This window comes from Gopherus flavomarginatus, chromosome 5 (genome assembly GCF_025201925.1).
Source record: "Gopherus flavomarginatus isolate rGopFla2 chromosome 5, rGopFla2.mat.asm, whole genome shotgun sequence".
Taxonomy (NCBI): domain Eukaryota; kingdom Metazoa; phylum Chordata; order Testudines; family Testudinidae; genus Gopherus; species Gopherus flavomarginatus.
The window spans coordinates 28,986,736-29,009,755 of record NC_066621.1 but is presented as its reverse complement, the minus strand read 5'-3'; the positions used below and the strand labels follow the sequence as shown (position 1 = coordinate 29,009,755).

Sequence of the window (23,020 nt, the reverse complement as noted above, 5' to 3'; positions counted from 1 at the left end):
ACTATCAATGACACAATCTGTATTATTGGTGACTCTAACAATAACTTTGCAATAGGAGGAATGGTATAAATGTAATGCTCCCTGGTTCCTCATAGGAAGGGCACACTCAAATTATTTGTGGGACAATAGAAAGGACAAATAGGTCCATATCAAAAGAGGATGAACAGCAAAAGGCATAAATGGGCCACTCATCTGGACAAGCTGAGGGATAATGGTGCTGCACACAGTTCAAAGAGCTTTAAAAGTTACTATGTGGGAATCAGGAAAAGTATTAAAGAAAAGAAAGTCTTGATAGCCCTAGAGATTGTTAAAATGTTGATCTCCCTTGCAGATTCTCTGATGGCTAACATGGGCTGAATGCCAAGAGAAGGTTTTCCCACACTCATTGCATTCATAGGGTCTTTCCCCTGTATGGAACCTCTGATGTCTAGAAAGGGTTAATCTCTGAGTGAAGGTTTTCCCACATTCACTGCATTCGTAGGGCCTCTCCCCTATATGGATTCCCCGATGTTTAGAAAGGTTTGAGCTGTGATTGAAGGTTTTCCCACACTCACTGCATTCATAGGGTCTTTTGCCTGTGTGGATACTCTGATGTCTAGAAAGGGTTAATATCTGAGTGAAGCTTTTCCTACACTCACGGCATTCATAGGGCCTCTCATATGTGTGGATTCTCTGATGCACAGAAAGAGTTGATCTGTGAATGAAGTTTTTCTCACATTCAGTGCATGTTTTTTTTCTTTCTCCTAAGGATTTCCTGTTGTGTTGTGGTTTCTATGAGGACCTTCTGAGTTCCCCAACAGGAAATACATTTATTCAATTTCTCCCCTGGTTGGTCTCCTTGCTTTCTTTCTGGTCTGTGCTGAATCTCAAAGGAGTTTCCCTGCTCATTACTCCTGACACATTCCTTTTTGATCTTTGCGATAATGCTCTGTGTTTATCCACTTGCTCAACATTTTCCTGCTGAGAATTTTGTTCCTCTTTCTCACATGCCATTGAATCACCTGCTGTGATAGAGACAGAAATCTCAAACAGGGATGGAAAGAGGAAGACCAAACCAAAACAAGTGCTGAAGACAGGTCAAATAAAAATCAGGAACTGAACTCTCCCAAAATTTTTCTCTAAATAGGACAGAGGAGGGGGATGAATTCAGCCTTCACAGCCCATCCAAATATGGAGGGGGAAGGAAGGAAGCTAATGCCTGGTGTCTCCTAGAATCTACAGGAAGCCATGAGCTATATTTACCCTGAGGATACAACCCCTGCTAGGGACAATAATGAACTGAGAGACCTCTCAAGGGCTTTGTAGGGCATCCCAGATGTTTCCTCCAGGCAGTTACAGATTCTGAGTTGGTTTAATGTTTTCTCACCTATGCGGGGAGCTCTCACACTCTGTCTTTCCTCAGAGCCCTGGAGGTCTGGGACCCATGGCTCTTCTCCTTGTTTCATCTGGGAGATCACATCAGGCTGGGTAACAGGAAACCTTGCTGAGATGAAAGAAAACAAAGAAGTTCAGTTGATTTCATAAGACTTTGTCATAAAAAGCATTCTATTTATTTAACTTCAGAGCTTAGTGTGACCTGGTGGGCCAGAGGCAGTTCTCACTGAAAATGCCAAGATCGGGGCAGGCTGAAAAAGAGATCACTCACACAGGCTATCGAGAAGCTGAAAAAAGAAACCACACAGCCCCCTTTATTGCATTCCAGTTTTCTGACTCCCAATCAGCACCTAGATGCAGTAGAATGAGAGGTTATTTAAAAACTGCTCACATAAACAAAATGATCTTCTGACCCCAAAGGTCAGCCATGTTACCAGGTCAGTATAGGTTTGGATCTTACCCAAAATACCACACTCCCAGTCAATCTTTTAGCATCTAAACTAAAGGGTTAAACGAAATAAGACATAATGAAGTTAAATGGGAAAGCAGTCAGATACATTCCAAAATGGATATATCAGGTTCGTAGCAGTATTGGTGAGTTGCTGGTGTGAAAGTCTGTCTGGAACACATCCACAGCTTGGATGGGTCATTCAGTCCTTTGTTCCAGGGTTCAGTTTTTAGAGAAGTTGCTCCAGAGGCAGGAAGGGGGACTGACGACAAAATGGAGATGATGCAGTTGAGCTTTATATTCCTTTTGCTATGTGGCTTGTTCTTCCTGTGTCCCAAACACAAGATTCACAGCACATGGCATGGAAAAGCATTGAAGTTCTCATTACACAGGCATACCCTGGCATGTCTTGCTGACTCAATAGGTGTATCCCCTTGGTCCTTTCCATGGGCTCATTGTACAGCTGATGACGCTCAATGGGCCATCAAACAGGCTAGGCAGTGTTGATGCCAATATGTCTGGGGGTGTCACCCAGAAACACTGCATAAGTCTGGAAATACAGATACACCCAGAGCCCAGACCCCCCAGCCAGGGTCCCACCAGATATTCCCTGGCACCCAGTCCACAGAGTCCCTGGCCAGGGATCCCAGATACCCCTCAACCCCTCACCAGCCACAATGAGAGCTGGACACCGGCGAAATGGAGAGAAAATGTGGCACAATGGGGGGAGGGGAACAGGGAACTTCTCAGGGGTTTGACGGAAGGGGGGATCATCCTTGGTGTTGCTGGTTGCTCTCTAGGGAGAAAGGGGGCAGGACGGGAGAGGAGGAGGGTCCCCATGGGAGGGGGCAGCGATAAATCCGAGGGAATCTCAGCCCCCCCCTTTCTCTCCCCACTCCTCTGGGGTCACTTGCTCTTCTCCCCCCCCGGCCATGTCCGGGCTGCGCAGACATTTCCCACTCGCCCCTTTCCCAGCCCCACAGCCTGGTCTCATCCCCCAGCCCCTGCCCGGCCCCACGCAGGGACCCCAGTGGGACCGGGCCCCTCCCCCGGCCACCCCACAGCGGGGCCCCAGGGCCGAGCCTGGCTGGGCCCGGGGGGCGCTGGGCTCCTGCAGGGACAGCAGTTTCAAGCCCCCTGTTGGCGCTGCTCCCCCCAGGAGCAGATCCCGGTGCTGCGAGATGCCGGTGTAATGACACAATCAGTTACCGCTCCAGATTCCCCACTTTGGCTGCACTGAGCATGCACACATGAATTGAGCATGCGCAGTAACCTTTGCTGTTGCCGCTGCCCTCTCTCTGCCCTCACTTCTACTCAGGAGCACAGATGGTTTCCTTATGTCCTGCCCCCTTTCTCCCTAGAGAGCAATGAGCAACACCCATGGTGACCCCCCCTTCCCTCAAACCCCTGAGAAATTCCCTGTTCCCCTCCCCCCATTGTGCCCCATTTTCTCTCCATTTCGCCAGTGTCCAGCTCTCATTGTGGCTGGTGGGGTTTTGAGGGGTATCTGGGATCCCTGGCCAGGGACTCTGTGGACTGGATGCCAGGGAATATCTGGTGGGCTCCTGGCTGGGTTTGTGGGGGTGCCTGGGGACCCTGGCGGGGGGGTCTGGGCTCTGGGTACTGGGGGGTGTCTGGGGGCCATTACTAACCCTGATCCTTCTCCCTGATCAGTTTGTGCAAGAATCCTGGCTCCAAGCACTGCCAGGCAGTCCCCGGCCAGGCCCAGTTACTGACATAACTTTCTATCCACTTGTCAAACACTGTGAGGTGAAATCACTGATTTTTCTTTTCTCCACTCATGAAAACTGCAGGAACTTCCAGTTCCATTGGGAATATTCATTCCCTCCCCCACAGCCCTTATCCTGGATCTGGGGGTGAGGGAGGTGGGAAGGGGGTCAGCACTGCCACACATTGGTCTCTTCCACAGCATTCTAGACTCATATCTGAAATCTGGTGTGATTGAGACCATTGTTAATCCAGAGTCACTGTATGGAAAGACAAGGAGTGACTCAAGAAGGAGAGTGGGGCAAATGAGATCAGCAATTCTCCCTGTGAGGAGGGGTTCTCATTAGCTGCTCTCCCCAGAGAGCTAAAGGAGGGAAGCTGCTTAGATGATCTGTCCCTCTCTGCTCAGGATATTGGGGTTCAGCGTCCTGGGTCAGATGCTGTAGCCTCCATTGTGATCTGGGAAACCAGGCTTGGCAGCTGCGGCTCCCCCAGTGGGGTTCTGTGCTGGGAAGTGACCTTAGTTAAAGCTTCTTTTCTGCCCAGCCCAGGTGATGACTTTCTCCAGCTCGTACTAGCCCCTTGTGGGAGACCTGGGCCCTGTTAATACCAATTCTACCACAGACTCCAGGTAACTGAAAGACCTCAGGGAAAGTGCTGGGGTCTGGCAAGAAAGTGAATCTGAACAAACTGCCCTTCCTCGTTTCTCCTCCCATTAGCAATTTCCAGGAGAAAATCAAACCATAGGAGAGCAAAGCCCCCAGGAATGGGACTTTCCCGGCCTGAGGGGCAGGGAGAGAGGACAGGGGAAGGAGAGACTGAAAGGGGCAGTGGGAGAAATGAGTGGAGGGAAGGATTTCCAGCTCTCTAGCCCACCCAGACACATGTATTGCTGCATCACTGGGCAGCACCACTTTTCGGTGAACAAAATAAGGATCAGAGACAGGAAAAGCCAGGTCCTGACTCCATATTCCCCTGCTGGGGTGTGGCTGCCGTGGGGTCAGTGTCCGAGGGAATCCCCCACAGTTACTCCTTTGGTACTGCTCTTTTCTAGACTTGTGTTCAGAGACTTTGTTATGAGGTGAGGGAAGGGAGAAGGGAGGTTAAAAATCTCACTGTGGGCTTAGCCTGACAGCAGGGGCCAGGTCTGGTTTAGAGGTTGGAGCGGGGCAGGAAATGCACAGGGTGGGGAAGGGAGGAGGACAGCTTGAGATAAACCTGCTGGGAGTTGTTTATTAAGTGGCCTTGATTCTAGGAACAGGCCCATGAGATTAGGTGGTGGAAATATCCTAATTTGTGAAACTGAGAATAACCCACCTTCATAGAGCTAGTCAAACTGACCAGTCTCCCAGTGCTGGAGGCCGACCTGACTGTCGGGGAAAAGACCACCACCTTGTTAATTGATCAGACAGCCTGAGGCTCCTTTTATTGAGAAATCATCAATACACGCGTGCACACACGGAGAGACAGCGTGTCCCCTAGCAAGGGTTAAGCCTCTCTCCCGAACTGATTTTTGCCACAGCTTATAAAGAGTAAAATGACAAATTAGCATATGTGCTTACACATAAATCCTAACCTTATTTGTTAATCATATGACATAGATTTCCGAAAATCAACTGACATTATCCTTATATGGTAGGTATAACATATGTAAAATTGCAAGCTCTTATCTTTTATTCCTTAAGGATGTTTTCGTGATTGTCAGGAGACCCTGACATCAGTTACCCTACTTGCGGTCTAACAGTTACCCTACTTGCGGTTTAACTGACCTGCCTCGTAAGGCCCCTTGGGACTCAGCGTCCGGTGTTTAGTTCCCATTTTTGGCCAGCTGTTACTATGCTGATACTTGGATTATGCTAATGCAGGCTTTTTAATGTGTTACTGTAGGGCAGTGGTAAGATGGTTCTTAGGGGAATTTTTCCCTTATGCTAGCAGCATGATCATGGTTCGTGTATAACGAAACTGCCTTCAGGGAGGGTAGTTCCACAGTGATTATGTTGGCAACTTATTTCTTCTGTGTTAGTACTTCAGGCCTATGATTGATTTATATGATTTATATAAGCGAATTAGATCTGTTATAAGAAGGGGGGTAGATTTCCCTGACATGACTAACCAGCGGCTGCTGTGACATATGAAGGGGGCACCCATCAGTGAGGTTTAGTGGAGCTGCCTCTCCCTTCATATCCAGCTCCTCACGATGAGGTTATTGGGCTTCCTACCAGGGAGCTCTCCCTGGACCCTGCTAGGGCATCCATCTCCTGTATAGGTCGGTGGCTAGTAGGTGGGTGATGGATCTGCTGAGAGAGAAAAGGGGCTTTCTCTTGGTCCCCTTAACGTGGTGTTTCCAGGATGCTCTTTGCAGGGTGGGGGTGGGACTCTGTTAACTATTATCCACCCAGAGCTTGCATTTGATTGGCTCCTCTCCCCCACAAAGAGTGGGGCTGAAAGTGGGACATCACGTACTGAGTGTTGGACTCTTGCTCTTTCAGGGGCCGGTGACCTTCGAGGAAGTGGCTGTGTATTTCACCAGGGAAGAGTGGGCTCTGCTGGACCCCACTCAGAGAGTCCTCTAGAGAGATGTCATGCAGGAGAACTATGAGAATGTGACCTCGTTGGGTAAGGATTCCCGTCCCCTTGGTTCTTGGAATGGGAAATGAAGAGATAAGGTTCATGCCAACCCCACAATGCCACCTCTACTCTGCCTTGTTTCACCATCACTCCAATATGCCAGTGACACACACACACACTGCCACAGGTCCTCCCCTGCTGCAGAACATTTTGGGAACAGAGCACAGGAGCCGTATCGCACAGTGTCAAATAGCTCCTGTTTGCTCAAGTGAACTTCTTTGAGATGGGACGACCATATCTGCACTGAGTATTCGAGATGTGGGCGTACCAACGATTTATATAGAGGCAATAGGAGATTTTCTGTCTTACTATCTATCCTTTTCTTAATGATTCCAAACATTCTGTTCACTTTTTTCACTGCTGCTGCAGATTGAGTGGATGTTTGCAGAGAACTATCCACAGTGACTCCAAGATCTCTCTGTTGAGTGGAAACAGCTTATTTAGACCCCATCATTCTGTATATATAGTTGGGATTATGTTTTCCAATGGGCTGCAGTATGTGTTATCCTGACATCTACTACTGCTGAGATCCTGAATTCAATGAAATACCTGCCCTTCCTGTTTCCTTTCTCCAACGAACTCCATCAGCCCATGGTTACTGTTCCCAGCTTCCCCAGGACTCTCTTATTGTCTCTGTCTCTGGACCTATTTATCAAGAAGAAGCAGTGCCAGGGAGACTTGCCCTCTCTCTGGAGTCTTTGATTTCTGGGACATAGATTTGCTTTCTCTGTGTTTAGGAGACTCTTTGAAATTGAGTGTCTGTGATATTAACCACAGTGCAACCTGGACAGTTAAACAGCTGTGTCCCCTCAGTTCTCAAGCTGGGGTGCCTTTTCCACTGCTCTTCTGTGAGAACAGCCACTCCTGGGCAGTTCACACACAGCCTCCAGTATGTAACTCACTCCAAGCTACACAGTTTTGAGTGCTGCTAGTCAGTGACTCACAAATAACAGTACCTCACAGGAGAACCCCAGAAAATTCTCTGCTCCCCGACTTTCCCCAGAAAGCTGCATCTTTCCCTGTCCAGCACACTCCTGAACAACGCAAGCTCATATGAAGTCTGTCATTTCATCAGTGGAAAATGACATGCGCCAGCCTTGTTATCCCAAATGGAGTTTCCAACACACTTTAATACAAACACACTGGTTAGATAAAGAATAAAACAAGATTGTTAATTATAAAAAAATGTTAAGATACAGATAATAAGGCATAAAGCTCAGAATTGTTTACAAAAGAAATGCAAGATAAAACAGAAACTAATGTCCAAGTTAACAAGATGAAACGGATTCAAGGCAAATGTTTTTCTCACCCTGTGCTGAAACAGACTGGTTTTCCTTTCAGCCAGGACTCGGGCTAACCCACCCCTACCGCCCACGTTCAGCTCTTCAGGAGTTGTCATGAGCAGAGGGAAAGGGCAGAGAGAGAGAGTCTCAAGCATTCTCCTCACCTGTTTTTAGAATTCAGTCCTTTGTACTAGAAACCACTTCAGTTCTCAGCTCAGTCACGGTGACAGGCTGTCTGTTGGAGATGTGAGAATTGTGCGGGAAAGTCTACAGAAAGAACTTTGGAGCTTTGGTCAAGCTAGTAGGCCTAAAGGATTAGCTGAGCTTGTTTCTCTGTGTAAAGGGCAGAGAAAGGCAAAGTGGAATGGAAAGTCCCCAAAATTGGGGAACAATGGCTTAGTGTGCCAAAGGGGCCTAAGTAGGTGAAGTGGAAAGTCCCCAAACACACTGATTTGCAATAACCGAGATTGTGAAACATAACCACAGTGGAAGTGTTAGAAAAGTCAAACTACAAACTTGAGTAAGAATAACAATTAGAGGATAGGCCGAATATGGAAAACTGATTGTTCAGCTTGTTTTTGACCTGCATCATATTTTGCAATATATTCCAAGTAAGGTAATTAATGTGCAACCTATGTGTTTGTGGTTTTAAGCTTTAAAAAGCTTGTGTGATTTTTAGCTCAGGGGGACAGTATTCCAATAGCTGTCCGCCCCTGCATGCTTGTAGCCAAGAAAAGAGCCTCAGGCTGAGCTGATTCAAAATCAGTCATGTGGTCATTTTCCACAACAGTTTCAAGAGGTCCCTGTGATGGAATGTAAATGTCTTCTTCAAACCTTCCTCCTGCAGGAGAATGGCTTTTTGACCAACTGTTTGCCTTGCTGTCTGTGAGGAACTGGTCTGTGGGTGTTCCCCAGAACTGTAACTTTTTCAGTAATATCATACTGTAGAATCTCATAACTTTACATACAGTGTTACTACACATTATAACAGGAGGATAACATTCCGTAGGTTATAGGTTTTCAAATGATACCTCACAAGCCATACTGGGTACAAAATTGATCATAATTTTCTAGAAGAGTTAACACAAGGGTACAGATTGACACTGTGTCTGTGTGTGTGTTCCCAGCAGCTTTGTGGGTATTTCAATGCCTCTAAACATAGCGTTCGGCATCTTCGTGGACCTGGGGAACTGGTTTTGGAAATTCACTGGTTTACCAAGTGTGACACTGTATGGAATTCTGAGACACTTTGGTTTTAATAATAAAATAATAAAATCTGATAAAATTGCAATAAATCGTGCTAGATATGCCATGAAAGGTGTCAGGGAAAATGTTATGATTTTCCAAGTATGATCATTTTGTTTCTATGTTTGTATCACCTTTGTCTTGTGAGTTATAGATATGTAGGGTATATCTGTATTTCCAGACTTGGGCAGTGTTTCTGGGTGACACCTCCAGACATATTGGCATCAACACTGCCTAGCCTGTTTGATGGCCCATTGAGGGTCATCAGCTGTACAATGAGCCCATGGAAAGGACCAAGGGGATACACCTATTGAGTCAGCAAGACATTCCCGGGTAAGCCTGTGTAATGAGAACTCCAAGACTTTTCCATGCCATGTGCTGTGAATCTTGTGTTTGGGACACAGGAAGAACAAGTCACATAGCAAAAGGAATATAAAGCACAGCTGCATCATTTCCGTTTTGTCATCAATCCTCCTTCCTGCCTCTGGAGCAACTTCTCTAAAAACTAAACCCTGGAACAAAGGACTGAATGACCCATCCAAGCTGTGGATGTGTTCCAGACAGACTTTCACACCGGCAACTCACTAATACTTCTAAGAACCTGAACTATCCATTTTTGAATGTATCTGACTGCTTTCCCATTTAACTTCATTCTATCTTATTTCGTTTAAACCTTTAGTTTAGATGCTAAAGGATTGGCTGGGAGTGTGGTATTTTGGGTAAGATCCAAACCTATACTGACCTGGTAACGTGGCTGACCTTTGGGGTCAGAAGATCATTTTGTTTATGTGAGCAGTTTTTAAAGAACCTCTCACTGTGCTGGATCTAGGTGCTGACTGGGAGTCAGAGAACGGGGATGCAATAAAGGGGACTGTGTGATTTCTTTTTTCAGTTTCTCGATAGCCTGTGTGGGTGATCTCTTTTTCAGCCTGCCCCGATCTTCGCATTTTCAGTGAAAACTGCCTCTGGCCCACCAGGTCACACTAAGCACTGAAGTTAAATAAACAGAATGTTTTTTATGACAAAGTCTTATGAAATCAACTGAACTCCTTTGTTTTCTTTCATCTCTGCAAGATTTCCTCTTACCCAGCCTGATGTGATCTCCCAGCTGGAACAAGGAGAAGAGCCATGGGTCCCAGACCTCCAGGGCTCTGAGGAAGGACAGATCCTGAGAGCTCCCCACACAGGTGTGAAAACATTAAACCAACTCAGAATCTGTAAGTGCCTGAAGGAAACATCTGGTATGCCCAGCAAAGCCCTTGGGAGGTCTCTCAGTTCATTATTGTCCCTAGCAGGGGTTTTATCCTCAGGGTAAATATAGCTCATGGCTTCCTGTAGATCCTAGCAGACACCAGGGATTAGCTTCTTTCCTTCCCCCTGCTTATTTGGGTGGGATGTGAAGGCTGAATTCATCCCCCTCCTCTGTCCTATTTAAGGGAAAAGTTTGGGGGAGTTCAGTTCCTGATTTTTATTTGACCTGTCTTCAGCGCTTGTTTTGGTTTGGTCTTCCCCTTTCCATCCCTGTTTTGAGGTTTCTGTCTGTTTCGCAGCAGGTGATGCAATGACATGTGAGAAAGAGGAGCAGAATTCTCAGCAGGGAAATGTTGAGCAAGTGGATAAACACAGAGCATTATTGCAAAGTTCGAAAAGGAATGTGTCCAGGAGTAATGAGGAGGGAAACTCTTTTGAGTTTCAGCACAGATCAGAAAGAGAGCAAGGAAACCAGGCAGGGGAGAAATTGGGTTAATGTATTTCCTCTCAGGGAACTCAGAAGGTCCTCGTAGAAACCACAACACAACAGGAAATCCTTATGCAAAAGAGAAAAAATACATGCACTAAGTGTGAGAAAAACTTCATTCACAGATCAAGCCTTTCTGTTCATCTGAATATCCACACAGGGGAGAGGCCCTACGAATGCCGTGAGTGTGGGAAGACCTTCAATAGCAACTCAGACCTTTCTAAACATCGGAGAATCCACACAGGGGACAGGCCCTACGAATGCAGTGATTGTGGGAAAACCGTCACTCACAGATCAACTCTTTCTGTGCATCAGTAAATCCACACAGATGAGAGGCCCTATGAATGCCGTGAGTGTAGGAAAAGCTTCTCTCACAGATCAGCCCTTTCTAGACATCAGAGGATCCACACAGGTGAAAGACCCTATGAATGCAGTGAGTGTGGGAAAACCTTCAATAACAGCTCAAACCTGATTACCCATCAAAGAATTCACACAGGAGAAAGGCCGTATGAATGTTGTGAGTGTGGGAAAACCTTCAATTGCAGATCAGGCCTTTCTGTTCATCAGAGAATCCACACAGATGAGAGGCCCTATGAATGCCGTGAGTGTGGGAAAAGCTTTATTACTAGCTCAGCCCTTTCTAGACATCAGAGGGTCCACACAGGGGACAGGCCCTATGTATGCAGTGAGTGTGGGAAAACCTTCAATCACAGCTCAAACCTTATTACCCATCAAATAATTCACATAAGGGAGAGACCGTATAAATGCTGTGAGTGTGGAAAATGCTTCACTCAGAGATCAGCCCTCTTTGAGCATCAGAGAATCCACACAGGGGAGAGGCCCTATGAATGCCATGAGAGTGGGAAAAGCTTCACTGACGGATCAGCCCTTTCTTGACATCAGAGGATCCACACAGGTGAAAGACCCTATGAATGCAGTGAGTGTGGGAAAACCTGCAATCGCAGCTCAAACCTTATTACCCATCAAAGAATTCACACAGGGGAGAGGCCGTATAAATGCAGTGAGTGTGGAAAATGCTTCATTAAGAGTTCAGCCCTTTCTGAGCATCAGAGAATCCACACAGGGGAGAGGCCCTATGAATGCTGTGAGTGTGGGTAAACCTTCTCTTGGCATTCAGCCCATGTTAGCCATCAGAGAATCTGCAAGGGAGATCGACATTGTAACAATCTCTAGGGCTATCAAGACTTTCTTTTCTTTAACACTTCTCCTGATTCCCACATAGTAACTTTTAAAGCTCTTTGAACTGTTTGCAGCACCATTATCCCTCAGCTTGTCCAGATGAGTAGCCCATTTTTGCCTTTTGCAGTTCGCCCTCTTTTGAGATGGACCTATTTGTCCTTTCTATTGTCCCACAAGTAATTTGAGTGTGCCCTTCCTATGAGGAACCAGGGAACGTCACATTTGTACCATTCCTCCTATTGCAAAGTTATTGTTAGTCACCGATGATACAGATTGTATCATTGCCTGTTGTTCTCACGTTGCTCTGGGTTGTGCTGAAGAGCAGTTATATTGGGAATTTTTCAAATTATATGTAAATGAAGAAGAGCAGGGGCAGGAAAAAAGTGTCATTTCAGCTTCCGTGACACTGGAAGGAGATGGGGTGACTCAAACATTCCCTCCTCCTCCTTCACTGCAGAACTGTTACCTTTTGCCTGGGCCATGCAGAGTTTATGTTCATCACATTCTATCCATCCACTTCTCAAAGTGTCATGTGATGAAGCATTCTCTGTTGTCTGTGCTTGCAGATGATGTTTTTACTACTTTAATCCTATATCAGAATCGCTGTGACTGGAGATGAGTGTCAAAAGTCCTGGGAGGGGAATTCAAATGGATTCCAAATAAAGTGTGATCATTTAGAGTTTAAATCCTAGGTTCCATCTATTGTAAAGCCACTTCTGGCAAGAGGGCTGTTTTTCCCTTATTATGGGAATGCTAGAATACTAAAAGAATTGTAAATAACATAACTGACTATGGAGACAGGGATGAGGGAAGCAGGTTTGAATGGATCAGAGGACAATGTGGTGGGAGAATCTCTTGTCCCGGTTCTGAATAATCAGATGTAACCTGCTCCGGAATTTCACTTGACAATTTCTTTGTAATGTATTCTCTCTCTGTGATGTGGGTTTCTATCTTTCCTGAAGGCTGTGTTTGGTCACCCAATTGGATATTAGTTCAGTTTGATAGGATGTAGCTCAGATTTATTGAAGAATTTAAGACAATGACCCTTTGCTAAGTCCCCATTTATGATTTCAGCTTTGCTTTCTCCCCATCCCTCCATGATGACATGGAGAAAGTTGAAGTGCAGTTCTATCAACAGGAGAGAACTCTCTAGTTTACTGGACAGGCTAACAAAGAAACAGCAGTGATTTAAAACCTCCACTCAGAAATGGTGAACAACAGCACAACCCCAGCTAACTGAAGGAAGTGCATATGATCACAGTGTATTTCAGTTGTTTAAGGCAATATTGTCTCCGATGATCTGGGAAGAGAATTCCATGGTAAGTGATTTTGAACTAGGCAAAATGCTCATGTGTTTGGTTCCCAAAGCTTTTGTAAACCAGGCCCTACAGAAGACCTCTCCTAGCTAATCCTATGCTATGGTAAATTCAACCGTTCATGACACAGATGTTGAGGAAATAGAAGTGGAGTTCTTGTCGAATTTATCCTTTGTAGGTTCTAAAGATGTGTATAAAATGAAACCAGTGTTGAAAATGTAATATCTTCAGAAAAATGTCCATTTTATAATAGAATCTCCAGCTGTGGTAACTAACGAAGATTCTGATCCAGGACTGTATCCAGTCCCTTTCCTGGACCTGTGCCACTGAATTAAAGAAAAACTAGGTATGTTTCGGGAAGCCATTCTTCATTAACACTGCTGAGATTTTAAGTGGTTTTGTAAAGTATTCTACTTCAGAGAAGTGTAAATTTACCCTATCCAAGACCAAGGATTTGGAAAAAGCTGAGGTTGAAAGAATCCACACCCAGTTCTTGGTTTCCACCCCAGTAAAGGAAGCTATGGTGACCCAAGGAAAATTGTTTGTACAACTCCACTTCCTACTTCAGTGTCCCTGATTACACTTCCAAAGTATGCCAGGGTTAGACTGAGAAGAGTCATCCTTCACTGTTTGGATGCAAAGAGAGAGTGCTTCATAGGACATTCCTTCCCTGTGGATCCCGAAGTGTCTGCCTGGCTGAGTAAAAAGGACTTTCAGGCTGTAGAAATGATGGAAACTAATGAGACAACGAATTTTTCAGACTCCAATTTAGACTTCCGGATACTCGCATGTTGGGTCCTTATACTATGGCTTTGTGTCTGACGCTGTCGCTACACAATTAAGCTGATGTTGGCACAGCTGCACCAATGTAGCTGCGCTGCTGTAGCACTGCTATTACAGATGCTCTAAGCCAATGGGAGAGATTTCTCCCATCGGACTTGATTAGTCCAGCCCCCGCAAGCAGCGGTGGCTTTGTTGGCAGGAGAAGCTCTCCCGCTCATGTAGCACTATCTACACAGGGGGTTAGGGCTGTGTAACTACATTGTTCAGCTGTGTGGATTTTTCACACCCCTAAGCAATATAGTTATCCCGATAAATGTCTTTAGTGTAGACCAGAGAGGTTTCTCTTGTGCTTTATGCATTTACATTACTTCTCTACCTCCTCCTACTTTGAAAGATTAGAAAGTGTGAAAAGAGAGGTATTTTTCTCCATGATGCAAAGATTCTGATAGAAGACCCCTTCTACCAACACGTATGACAGAAGATCCTGAGATATATGAACTCACAGAAGTGGCTGGGTCCTACATTGGGACAAACCAAAATAAGAACCAGCGTTCAGTTGTTGGCAATGGGGATTAAAAGAAAAGTAACATATGACAACAATTTGTGATCTTTGAATATGTTGTTGTTTCCAATTAAAATGAAATTATAGGTGAAGTTATTGGTTAAAGAGTAAGAGACTGTGTGATAATCTGAATTATTTTGGAAAACTGAAAGTTGTCTTGTTTTTGTTAGTCATACAGGAAATGATGGCTAATCTTGAAAAGTTAATTTGATTTAATTTACCCTGGTTCCTCAACTGTTACTATAGCTCTCGTACCCATCAATCCAAAGACTGAGAGAAATGGAGAGTTCCAATCATTGTCCTTTTAGTATCTTATTGTTCCTCTCTCTGTTTTTTGTGCTGGCCTTTCTCTTCTATCATTTTCTGCCTTTGTTTAGTTGATAACAGTTGGTTTCCATCACTCACATTTGTTTGTTTAAATCTCTATCCGTTAAATAATTTTTTTGCTTGTTCAATAACTGTTCTCAAGTGCTGCGTGAGATACTAGTTTTACTGTGCACCCTTGCTACTGTATCTTGGGATACTTCAGTAAGAGAGGATCTGGGATTTCACCAAGTATCTGGTGATCCGGACTGGACCCCAGAGATGGACACACTGAAGGAACTCAGGGGTTAGGGTGGCTGCTGTAGCTCAGAGGAGGGTCCTTGAGTTCCAGCAGGCTGGTGAGTTTGGTCACTAACATCCAGCTGCCTAATGTAAAACTCCCTCTTCCTTGTGGCAGGTGGCAACAAGGAGACTCACAGCCCTCAGTACCCTGAGAAAGGTCACAATGTGTCTCGATGTTGATCCACCTGTCAAATTTGCACAGGGAAAGCTCCCAATAGCACAAAAGTCTGCCCTATGAAATCATGGAACATGTGCACTTCGCTCTGTGAAAGCATGTAAAGAATCCAAGCGCTGGAGGACAGTGTTTGGGTCCAGAGTGACCTAGACAAATTGGAGGATTGGGCCAAAAGAAATCTGAGGAAGTTCAACAAGGAGAAGTGCAGAGTCCTGCACTTAGGACGGAAGAATCCCATGCACTGCCACAGGCTGGGGACTGACTGAGTGAGGGGGGATTTGATAGCAGTCTTCCACTACCTGAAAGAGCAGGATTGTGGACTCTCTCCTAGCCACTTTTTCTGGGCTGGGCAGGCAGCCTGGAAGCCTTTCTAGAAGAGAATTGGGAACTGAGTTAGAAAAACCAATGTGGAAACCAGAACCTCAGGTTTAGACTCATTTGTTTATAATATTAAATCTTCAATTCTAGTGTCACGGTCAATACAATTGCTTCTGCCTGATAGTTGCCCAAAGGGAAATTTAACTTCTCTGCAAAGGGAGTGGAGAGAAAACACTTTTCAGAGGCCAAGAGAGACAAGGCGACTGAGGGTAAGAGCTTGTAGAAGACCAACCTCTGTTGGTGACAGAGACAAGCTTTGGAGCTAACCCAGCACCCTGCTTCAGTTTTGTGTAGCCTGAAAGGTCGTCTCTTTCCTAAACAGCAGTTAGAACATAAGAGCATCCATACTGAGTCAGACCAGTTCATCTAGCCCACTGTCCAGTCTTCTGAAAATGACCAATGTCAGGCGCCCCCCAGAGGACCCATGGGACCAACATGGATACAACAACACTGCAACCAAGGTTAAAAGTCAATGCACGTGGGAGAAGCATCTTGTGTTTCATTCCTTATGTGCTAGTCCCATTGTGTTGCCATCTCCTTTTCTTTCTTTCTGTTAAAAGCTTTAGTGTTTTGCACAGAAACATTATTTCCCCAGCAGAGACCCAGGAGTGGTGGCTGCATTCTGGTACCAAACAGTCACTAGAAGGGGGCAGACAAAGGCCTTTAGGACGAGGCATCCCTCACTGTCAAAAAATCATCTCGCTCCTGCAGGTGACTGGCAGCCTGAATTTGTTCCTTATCCTCCCAGAGTCTGGGGGGCTGGAATCAGAACTACCCAGCCCCTCCATATGTAGCAGGAACAAACATAAACCTTGTCTTTAAAACAAGCTGTTCCCTTCCTTCTCAGGGAAGACTTTTCTATGAGTGAAGATGAGTTTCAGTTCCCCTCTCCTGGGGTGGGGCCAGCTCCCAATGAGCTCTGATTTCACCTTTGCCCCCTTTCAGTCATTCTGGGATCCGAACTCTGCTCCCTGCCATAAAGCAGTTTGCAGCTCATCCACCCTGCTCATTAATTCCATGGTCATATATCACCCTCTTTGCCAGCACGCAGATCCTGCAGGAAAGCTGCTCATACTAGATGCATTGGTGCTATAGTGTTGTGCATAGGTGCTGTCCAAACAGTTGATCTGGGTTTGAGTCCCAGCCAGTGCAATAATGGCTTTTTGTCTTCTGTCTCCTAGTCTGGAAGTGGTTTAATTTCAGTCACATTGTGTTACAATCACATCCATAGAATGAGACAATAAGTGTGTCAAAGTCCAGCAGGTCATACACGATGGAGGCACACAAGGGGCTGGAATGTTTTCGTCTGAGAAAGACAGAACACTTGGAAACCTGCATCTCCCATCCCCTGGCCTTCCGTGTTATGATTCCAGCTGTGTGAGCTGTTCGTATGATGTTCTGGCATGATGGGGAAATAAAGTATTGAGTCAGTTTTTGCTCCTGCAGATTCCTTTGCAGTTACACTTATAATGACATGAACAAAAGGGAGGCAAAATAAAAATAATCCCCAAATTGCAATACAGGTGGGGAAAGAGAAGATCACGGTTAAGCCAAATACGTCAAAATAAAAATACTAAAATGGAAAGGGGGAAGAGATCAGGTCTGTGGAGATCCCCTTGATATTTGAACTCACATTGTTAGAATCAAAATTCAGACTTGACACTGGAAAACGTGCAACTACCTGTCTCTCTGAACACCTGTGATGAGCAAGATCGAGTTGGGACACCGGTTCTGCTTCAATCATTTATTGTCTCTCTGTTCTCTCTTTCTTCTCCCCCTATTCCTCGTATCCAATGTCTCTGCCTTTCTCCTCTTGTTCCCTCTCCCCCTGCCCTTTCCCAGTGGCAGCGACTCACAGGGCTTCTCCCCTGGTAGCTGGTGCTCATTATCAATCAAATAAATCAAAACACTTTCACCAGCAAGTGGATTTAGCCCAGAACCCTCAGAGTCAGCAGCTGTTATACCCCCACTGAGCTCTCTGGTCAGGTGTCCTAGCACTGGAAGCCTCTTGTGTAGATTCTAAAATAGCGTTTTTGCAGCAAGGAGCTGAAATATTGGACCGGACATTGTAGCTCCACCGTTATTTTATTGAATTGCCTCAAAACAGCAAGTATAGAAAGTCTCCTAAGTGTCAGGCTCTCTGCCATGGAAACAGCTGCCCCTACTCTCCAGGAGTCTGTGTGTTCCACCCAGAAACATACAAACCTGCTCCGAGCTGAAGGGGGGTCAGACAGTGACAGTAACGCAAATCTTCAGACTATTAACCCAAGTCCCTTCCTTTCTTGAATCCAGGACGTGCCAGTCACTTGTTAGCCATGGCTTTATCTTCATCTTCAAATACCTCTCAGGACATTTCACAGAGGGAGTGAACCCCCACCCCATGGCTCCCTGTTGAGGGATTGTACTGTACCTGCCCCTGGCGACTGTCTGGTTTTATACTCCTAGAGCTTTTTCTCTTCAAACCCCTTATCCCAATCTCTGGGCCACCGCCACATTTCAGAGTTTAGAATTTACTCTCATCACCCTCGTATGGCACTTTCCATGTGAATGAGACAAAGCAATGGGGGAAGCTCTGTGGCTAATGAAAACCGGTGTGTTGGGTGAGGCCTGAACTCATAACCCCAGCAGTGCGTCTCCCTCACTAGCCAGTTGTATCCCTGTAGGTGCTTCATAGACAAGCCTGGGAAGTAGGCACTTTCTTGTGTCTGTGATTAACAAAGTTGGTGGCTAATTGAAAGGCTGATGGTTCAAACCCAGGTGACGATAGAGGTGTTTGGCTTTTTTGTGAAGAGAATCCAGTACATTTTAACAGGCAGGAAAATGCCACAATTCTGGCTTAGCCTCATTGGGCAAGCATAAGGAGTAATTCCAGCAGATGTGTTGGTGGTATAGTGGTGGGTATAGCTGCCTTTTGAGCAGTTGACCTAGGTTCAATTCCCAGCCACCACACTGAGGTGCTGTTTTCTCAGCTGGAAACTAGTTTAATTTCCGTCACATTGTATCAGTTTATCAATGTAATGAGAGAATCAATGTCCTGCAGGTCATTAAACACCCAGTGAAGGAAGAAAGGGGCAGGACTATACTGTGAGCAGGTGGAGTCACCCTGGTATTACAATGTTTGGGGCTTTTTTTCCCTTTACTTCCCTCTCCCTTTTAGACTCAGAGCATTTAAGGTTAGAAGGGACCAGTGTGATCATCTAGTCTGACATGCTGCACCTTGCGGGCCAAAAGAGTGCAGCACCCACTCCTGTAATAGACCTGAGAGGGGAGGCAGCTCTGTGCTCTGCCCCTACTCCAGGCAGCGCATGGAGGCCCTCTGCCCCCCTCCCACAATGGGTGTGCAGAGATGTACCAGCAGCACTAAAGTGGCTTCCTGCCCACTCTGCCTCTGTCCCTCCATGCCGCTTCCAGAAGTGTCTGGCATGTCCCAGCATCCCCTGGGGTGGGGGAAGTGTCTCCATGTGCTGCCTCTGCCCCGAGAACCAACTCCACAGCTCCCATTGGCCAGGAACTGCAGTCAATGGTAGCTCTGGGGGCCGAGCCTGCAGGTAGCGGCACATGGACACTCACTGTCCCCGCTGACCTGAGAGCTGCTATCACAGGGTTGTGTGTACTGGTCACTTCGGGAGTTGCAGTGCCCGGGGTAAGCACCACCCCCTCCTGCACCCCAACCCCCAAGCAGAAAGCCAGCACCCCGCACCCAAATTTCCTCCCAGAGCTTTGCTTGTCTTCCTTTCACCAGGAACCATCCTTCCTCTCCTGGGTTGCAAGTAGCCATCCTTGGGAAGCCAAGAGGCAGGCACAGGATCCTACCTCCCAGCAGCCAACTGCACCTCCCCAGACTTTGCAGAATGAATGGTGGCGCTCTACTAACCCCACTTAGACGCACTGAGGGGCTTAGCTTCTGCCCTGCCTTCCTCAGCTCGACTTTCCTCTTTTGCCCCATTCTTGCCTCACTTCCTCCTTTGGCAAGTCACACAAAGGAGGCCAGCAGGAAGAGCCGGCCTCCACCAGCCAACCTCCCAGGGCAGAGGAGACCAAGCCACAAGGCTCCAAAAGGTGACTGGCCCAGATCCTCTAGCTTTCCTCTGCTGATGCTAAGTCTCATTCTCAGCTCATTTCCCACCCTCTGTCCTGCAGGGGTTGGGTTTATCACAGGTACATACCAGTGGCAGCAGTAGGAACTTTGCTAGACAGCCAGGGAAGCTGGGAAAAGTAAGCAATTTTGTTTCTGACTGGTTTTGAAACAGCGACTTTTTGCATATTAGACAAACGTGATAACCACTACACTACAGAAACTCTGTCAAAGAACTCTGCCCCTCCCTTCATAAGAGTATAAGAATGGCAATACTGGGTCAGACTAAAAGTCCATCCAGCCCAGTGTCCTGTCTGCCAACAGTGACCAATGCCAGGTGCCCCGGAGGGCGTGAATCTAACAGGCAATGATCAAGTGATCTCTCTCCTGCCATCCATCTCCATCCTCTGACAAACAGAGGCTAGGGACACCATTCCTTACCCATCCTGGCTAATAGCCATTCATGACTTAACCTCCATTAATTTATCTAGTTCTCTTTTAAACACTCTTATAGTCCTAGCCTTCACAACCTCCTCAGGCAAGGAGTTCAACATGTTGACTGTGCACTGTGTGAAGAAGAACTTCCTTTTATTTGTTTAAAACCTGCTGTGCATTAATTTCATTTGGTGGCCCGTAGTTCTTATATTATGGGAACAAGTAAATAATTTTTCCTTATTCACTTTCTCCTCATCATTCATGATTTTATATACCTTTATCATATCCCCACTTAGTCTCCTCTTTTCTAAAATGAATAAGTCCTTGTCTCTTTAATCTCTCCTCATATGGGACCCATTCCAAACCCTAATCATTTTAGTTGCCCTTCTCTGAACCTTTTCTAGTGCCAGTATATCTTTTTTGAAATGAGGAGACCACATCTATACACAGTATTCAAGATGTGGGTGTACCATGGATTTATATAAGGGCAAATATTCTCTGTCTTATTCTCTATCCCTTTTTAAATGATTCCTAACATCCTGTTTGCTTTTTTGACTGCTGCTGAACACTGCATGGTCGTCTTCAGAGAACTATCCACGACAACTCCAAGATATCTTTCCTGATTAACCGTAACTAAATTAGTCCCCATCATATTGTATGTATAGTTGGGGTTATTTTTCCCAATGTGCATTACTTTACAGTTATCCACATTACATCTCATTTGCCATTTTTTTGCTCAATCACTTAGTTTTGTGAGGTCTCTTTGAAAATCTTTCACAGTCTGCGTTGGTCTTAACTACCTTGAGCAGTTTAGTATCATCTGCAAACTTTGCCAGCTCAATGTTTACCCCTTTCTCCAGATCATTTATGACTAAGTTGAATAGGATTGGTCCTAGGACTCACCATTGGGGAGCACCACTAGTCACCCCTCTCCATTCTGAACACACCGATGGGCGAACCTGGAGAAAGTGATGGCAGCCCTTCGATGGGTCAGCTGGCAGAGCAAAGGACTGGAGCCAGAACTGAGGAAGTCATCCTTATGTTGTCCTTCTGACTCCAGCTTGAAGGAGAGCTTCTTTTTCTTCCTCATGCTGAGAAAGAGCAGGAGAAGAAAGAAAGATCACGTGAGTCAACTCTTGCTTGGGAGCCACCTACTGAAAATTGAAAAACAAAAAAGTAAAGCCATAAAAGACTTCAAAGCCCACCAGGCCCAACCTCTCTTCTAATATGATAGAAAAGCCACACGTCTCCTGTCTAGGTAGGGATATCCTATTGCCCCACAAGAAGTGGAAGGTCATCATGTTCAGCCTCAGCAGTACTCATGGAGCAGGAGGAAATACATGGCTGAGGAAATTCCCTGTAGCCGAAAGATAGGTATTGAGCATCACAGCTTTGTAGGTAATTACAAGGTCCACTTACGCCACCGGCTGAGCCATTCCTCACAGGCCAGCAAGTGCTTCTCCCAGTTTGCGTTCCTCACCATGTACCCAACTAAATGCTAGAAGGCCCAGCTCATCAACCTGCCCACTCTTGCAGCCCTCCTCTTCCACCCTGACTGATAGGGAGGAGTATTAAGCCTCCCTCCCTTAGGCCTTTCAGCATTCCTGGGGAACATCAACACCGCCCAAGTGACTTTGGGCCAGTTGGTCAACCAATAGGGCTGCCTCCTAGGCCAGGCTGCAGCCCAGCTTCAGGACTCAGAGGAAATGGAGCTCCCATCCCTACCTACAGGACTCCAAGCACGACCAGCCTTCTGGATCAAACATCCCCTCTTGTGCTCAAGTCACAACAGCTAGCAGGCAAAAGGCAGGCTTTCATATCATTTGAGAGAGCAAGACAGAGCCTTGGAAGACCCAGTAGGAATAGGTCACACAGGAATTCTCCTCAGATCCTACTGAGACTTCAACTCAGATTGCAGGATTCAAAGTCCTGAGGGCTGCTCTTACACCATGGGACCAATAGGGAACCCCCAGATCTCTGCTGAGTTCTGGTGTGGATGACCCTGCGGGCGCAGCCCTGCATTTGCTCACCAAGTTGGCATGTAACAGTTTGCTGCAACTCCCAGAGGCCTTTCTTAATCCATACTGAGAGGGCCGTGGCCAGCTGAGGAAATTTGGGGAGGGATAGCTCAGTGGTTTGAGCATTGGCTTGCTAAATGCTGGGTTGTGAATTCAATCCTTGAGGGGCTCATTCAGGGAACTGAGGTAAAAATCTGACAGGGGATTAGTTCTGCTTTGAGCAGGGGGTTGGACTAGATGACCTCCTGAGGTCCCTTCCAACCTTGATATTCTATGAAATTGCTCCTTCTATCCTAAGCAGTACGTGGCCCTTTCTAGGAAAGACCAAGTCCTGGAGGAAAAAAGACTGTTGTGAAATAACATCCTGAAGAGATGTCTTTTTCAGTTGTTGGAGGAGTACCATATGAAGAAATACTCCCTTTTCACCTGACTTGAACCCTGCGCCCTCAGATTAAAAGTCTGATGCTTTACCAACTGAGCTAGCCTGGCTCATAGAGAAAAGGGCAAGTTTGATGCAGAAGGGAAACTAGTCAAGAAAAAGAGGGCAGAAAATTTGCTACTCTTGCTTCTTTAGCAGCCCTAGGCCCATCTTGCTTCTCCATGTGGCACCCAGAGACATTCTTCTTTTTTTAGTTCAATATCAGATCCAGGAGAAAACACAGTTATACAAAGCAAAACGAAATCACAAACAGAAATGTCATTGGAAATACAAAAATTAAAAAGGAAAACACAATTCCCATCACTTTATCATGTCTGGGCCATTCCTGTATCGAGAGCACCTGCTAAGGGCCCTGTGTGCTTATGAGAAACCTGGAGAAACTCATACCACAGCCTGAACATGGAACTCAACTGCTCCCAGGTGCTGCAGTAAAACCCTTTCCGTGCTATGACGTTGCACTCCATATGATTTTATTAAAATATGCTAATGAGTGTGAATATAATGTAACTGGAATATGCTTTATGCATGTAAGGTAGCATTACAAAGTTTATAATCGACTGTGTGTGTTCATCATATTTGTGTGAACCAA

At 46.0% G+C, this 23,020-nt stretch overlaps 1 protein-coding gene and 1 non-coding gene across 2 annotated transcripts; one reads left to right on the top strand and one right to left on the bottom strand.

Annotated features, from left to right (window-relative positions):
- Positions 1-5,486: 5,486 nt before the first annotated feature.
- On the top strand, positions 5,487-11,602 carry LOC127051471 (zinc finger protein 345-like). Its single transcript, XM_050953800.1, is given in 2 exon segments — positions 5,487-5,495; positions 10,547-11,602. Coding segments are annotated over 2 exon segments (1,026 nt in total). The 3' UTR covers positions 11,564-11,602.
- Positions 11,603-19,690: 8,088 nt separating this feature from the next.
- On the bottom strand, positions 19,691-19,763 carry TRNAI-AAU (transfer RNA isoleucine (anticodon AAU)). Its single transcript has one exon. It is a non-coding gene; the product is annotated as a tRNA-Ile (tRNA).
- Between the last annotated feature and the right edge of the window lie 3,257 nt (positions 19,764-23,020).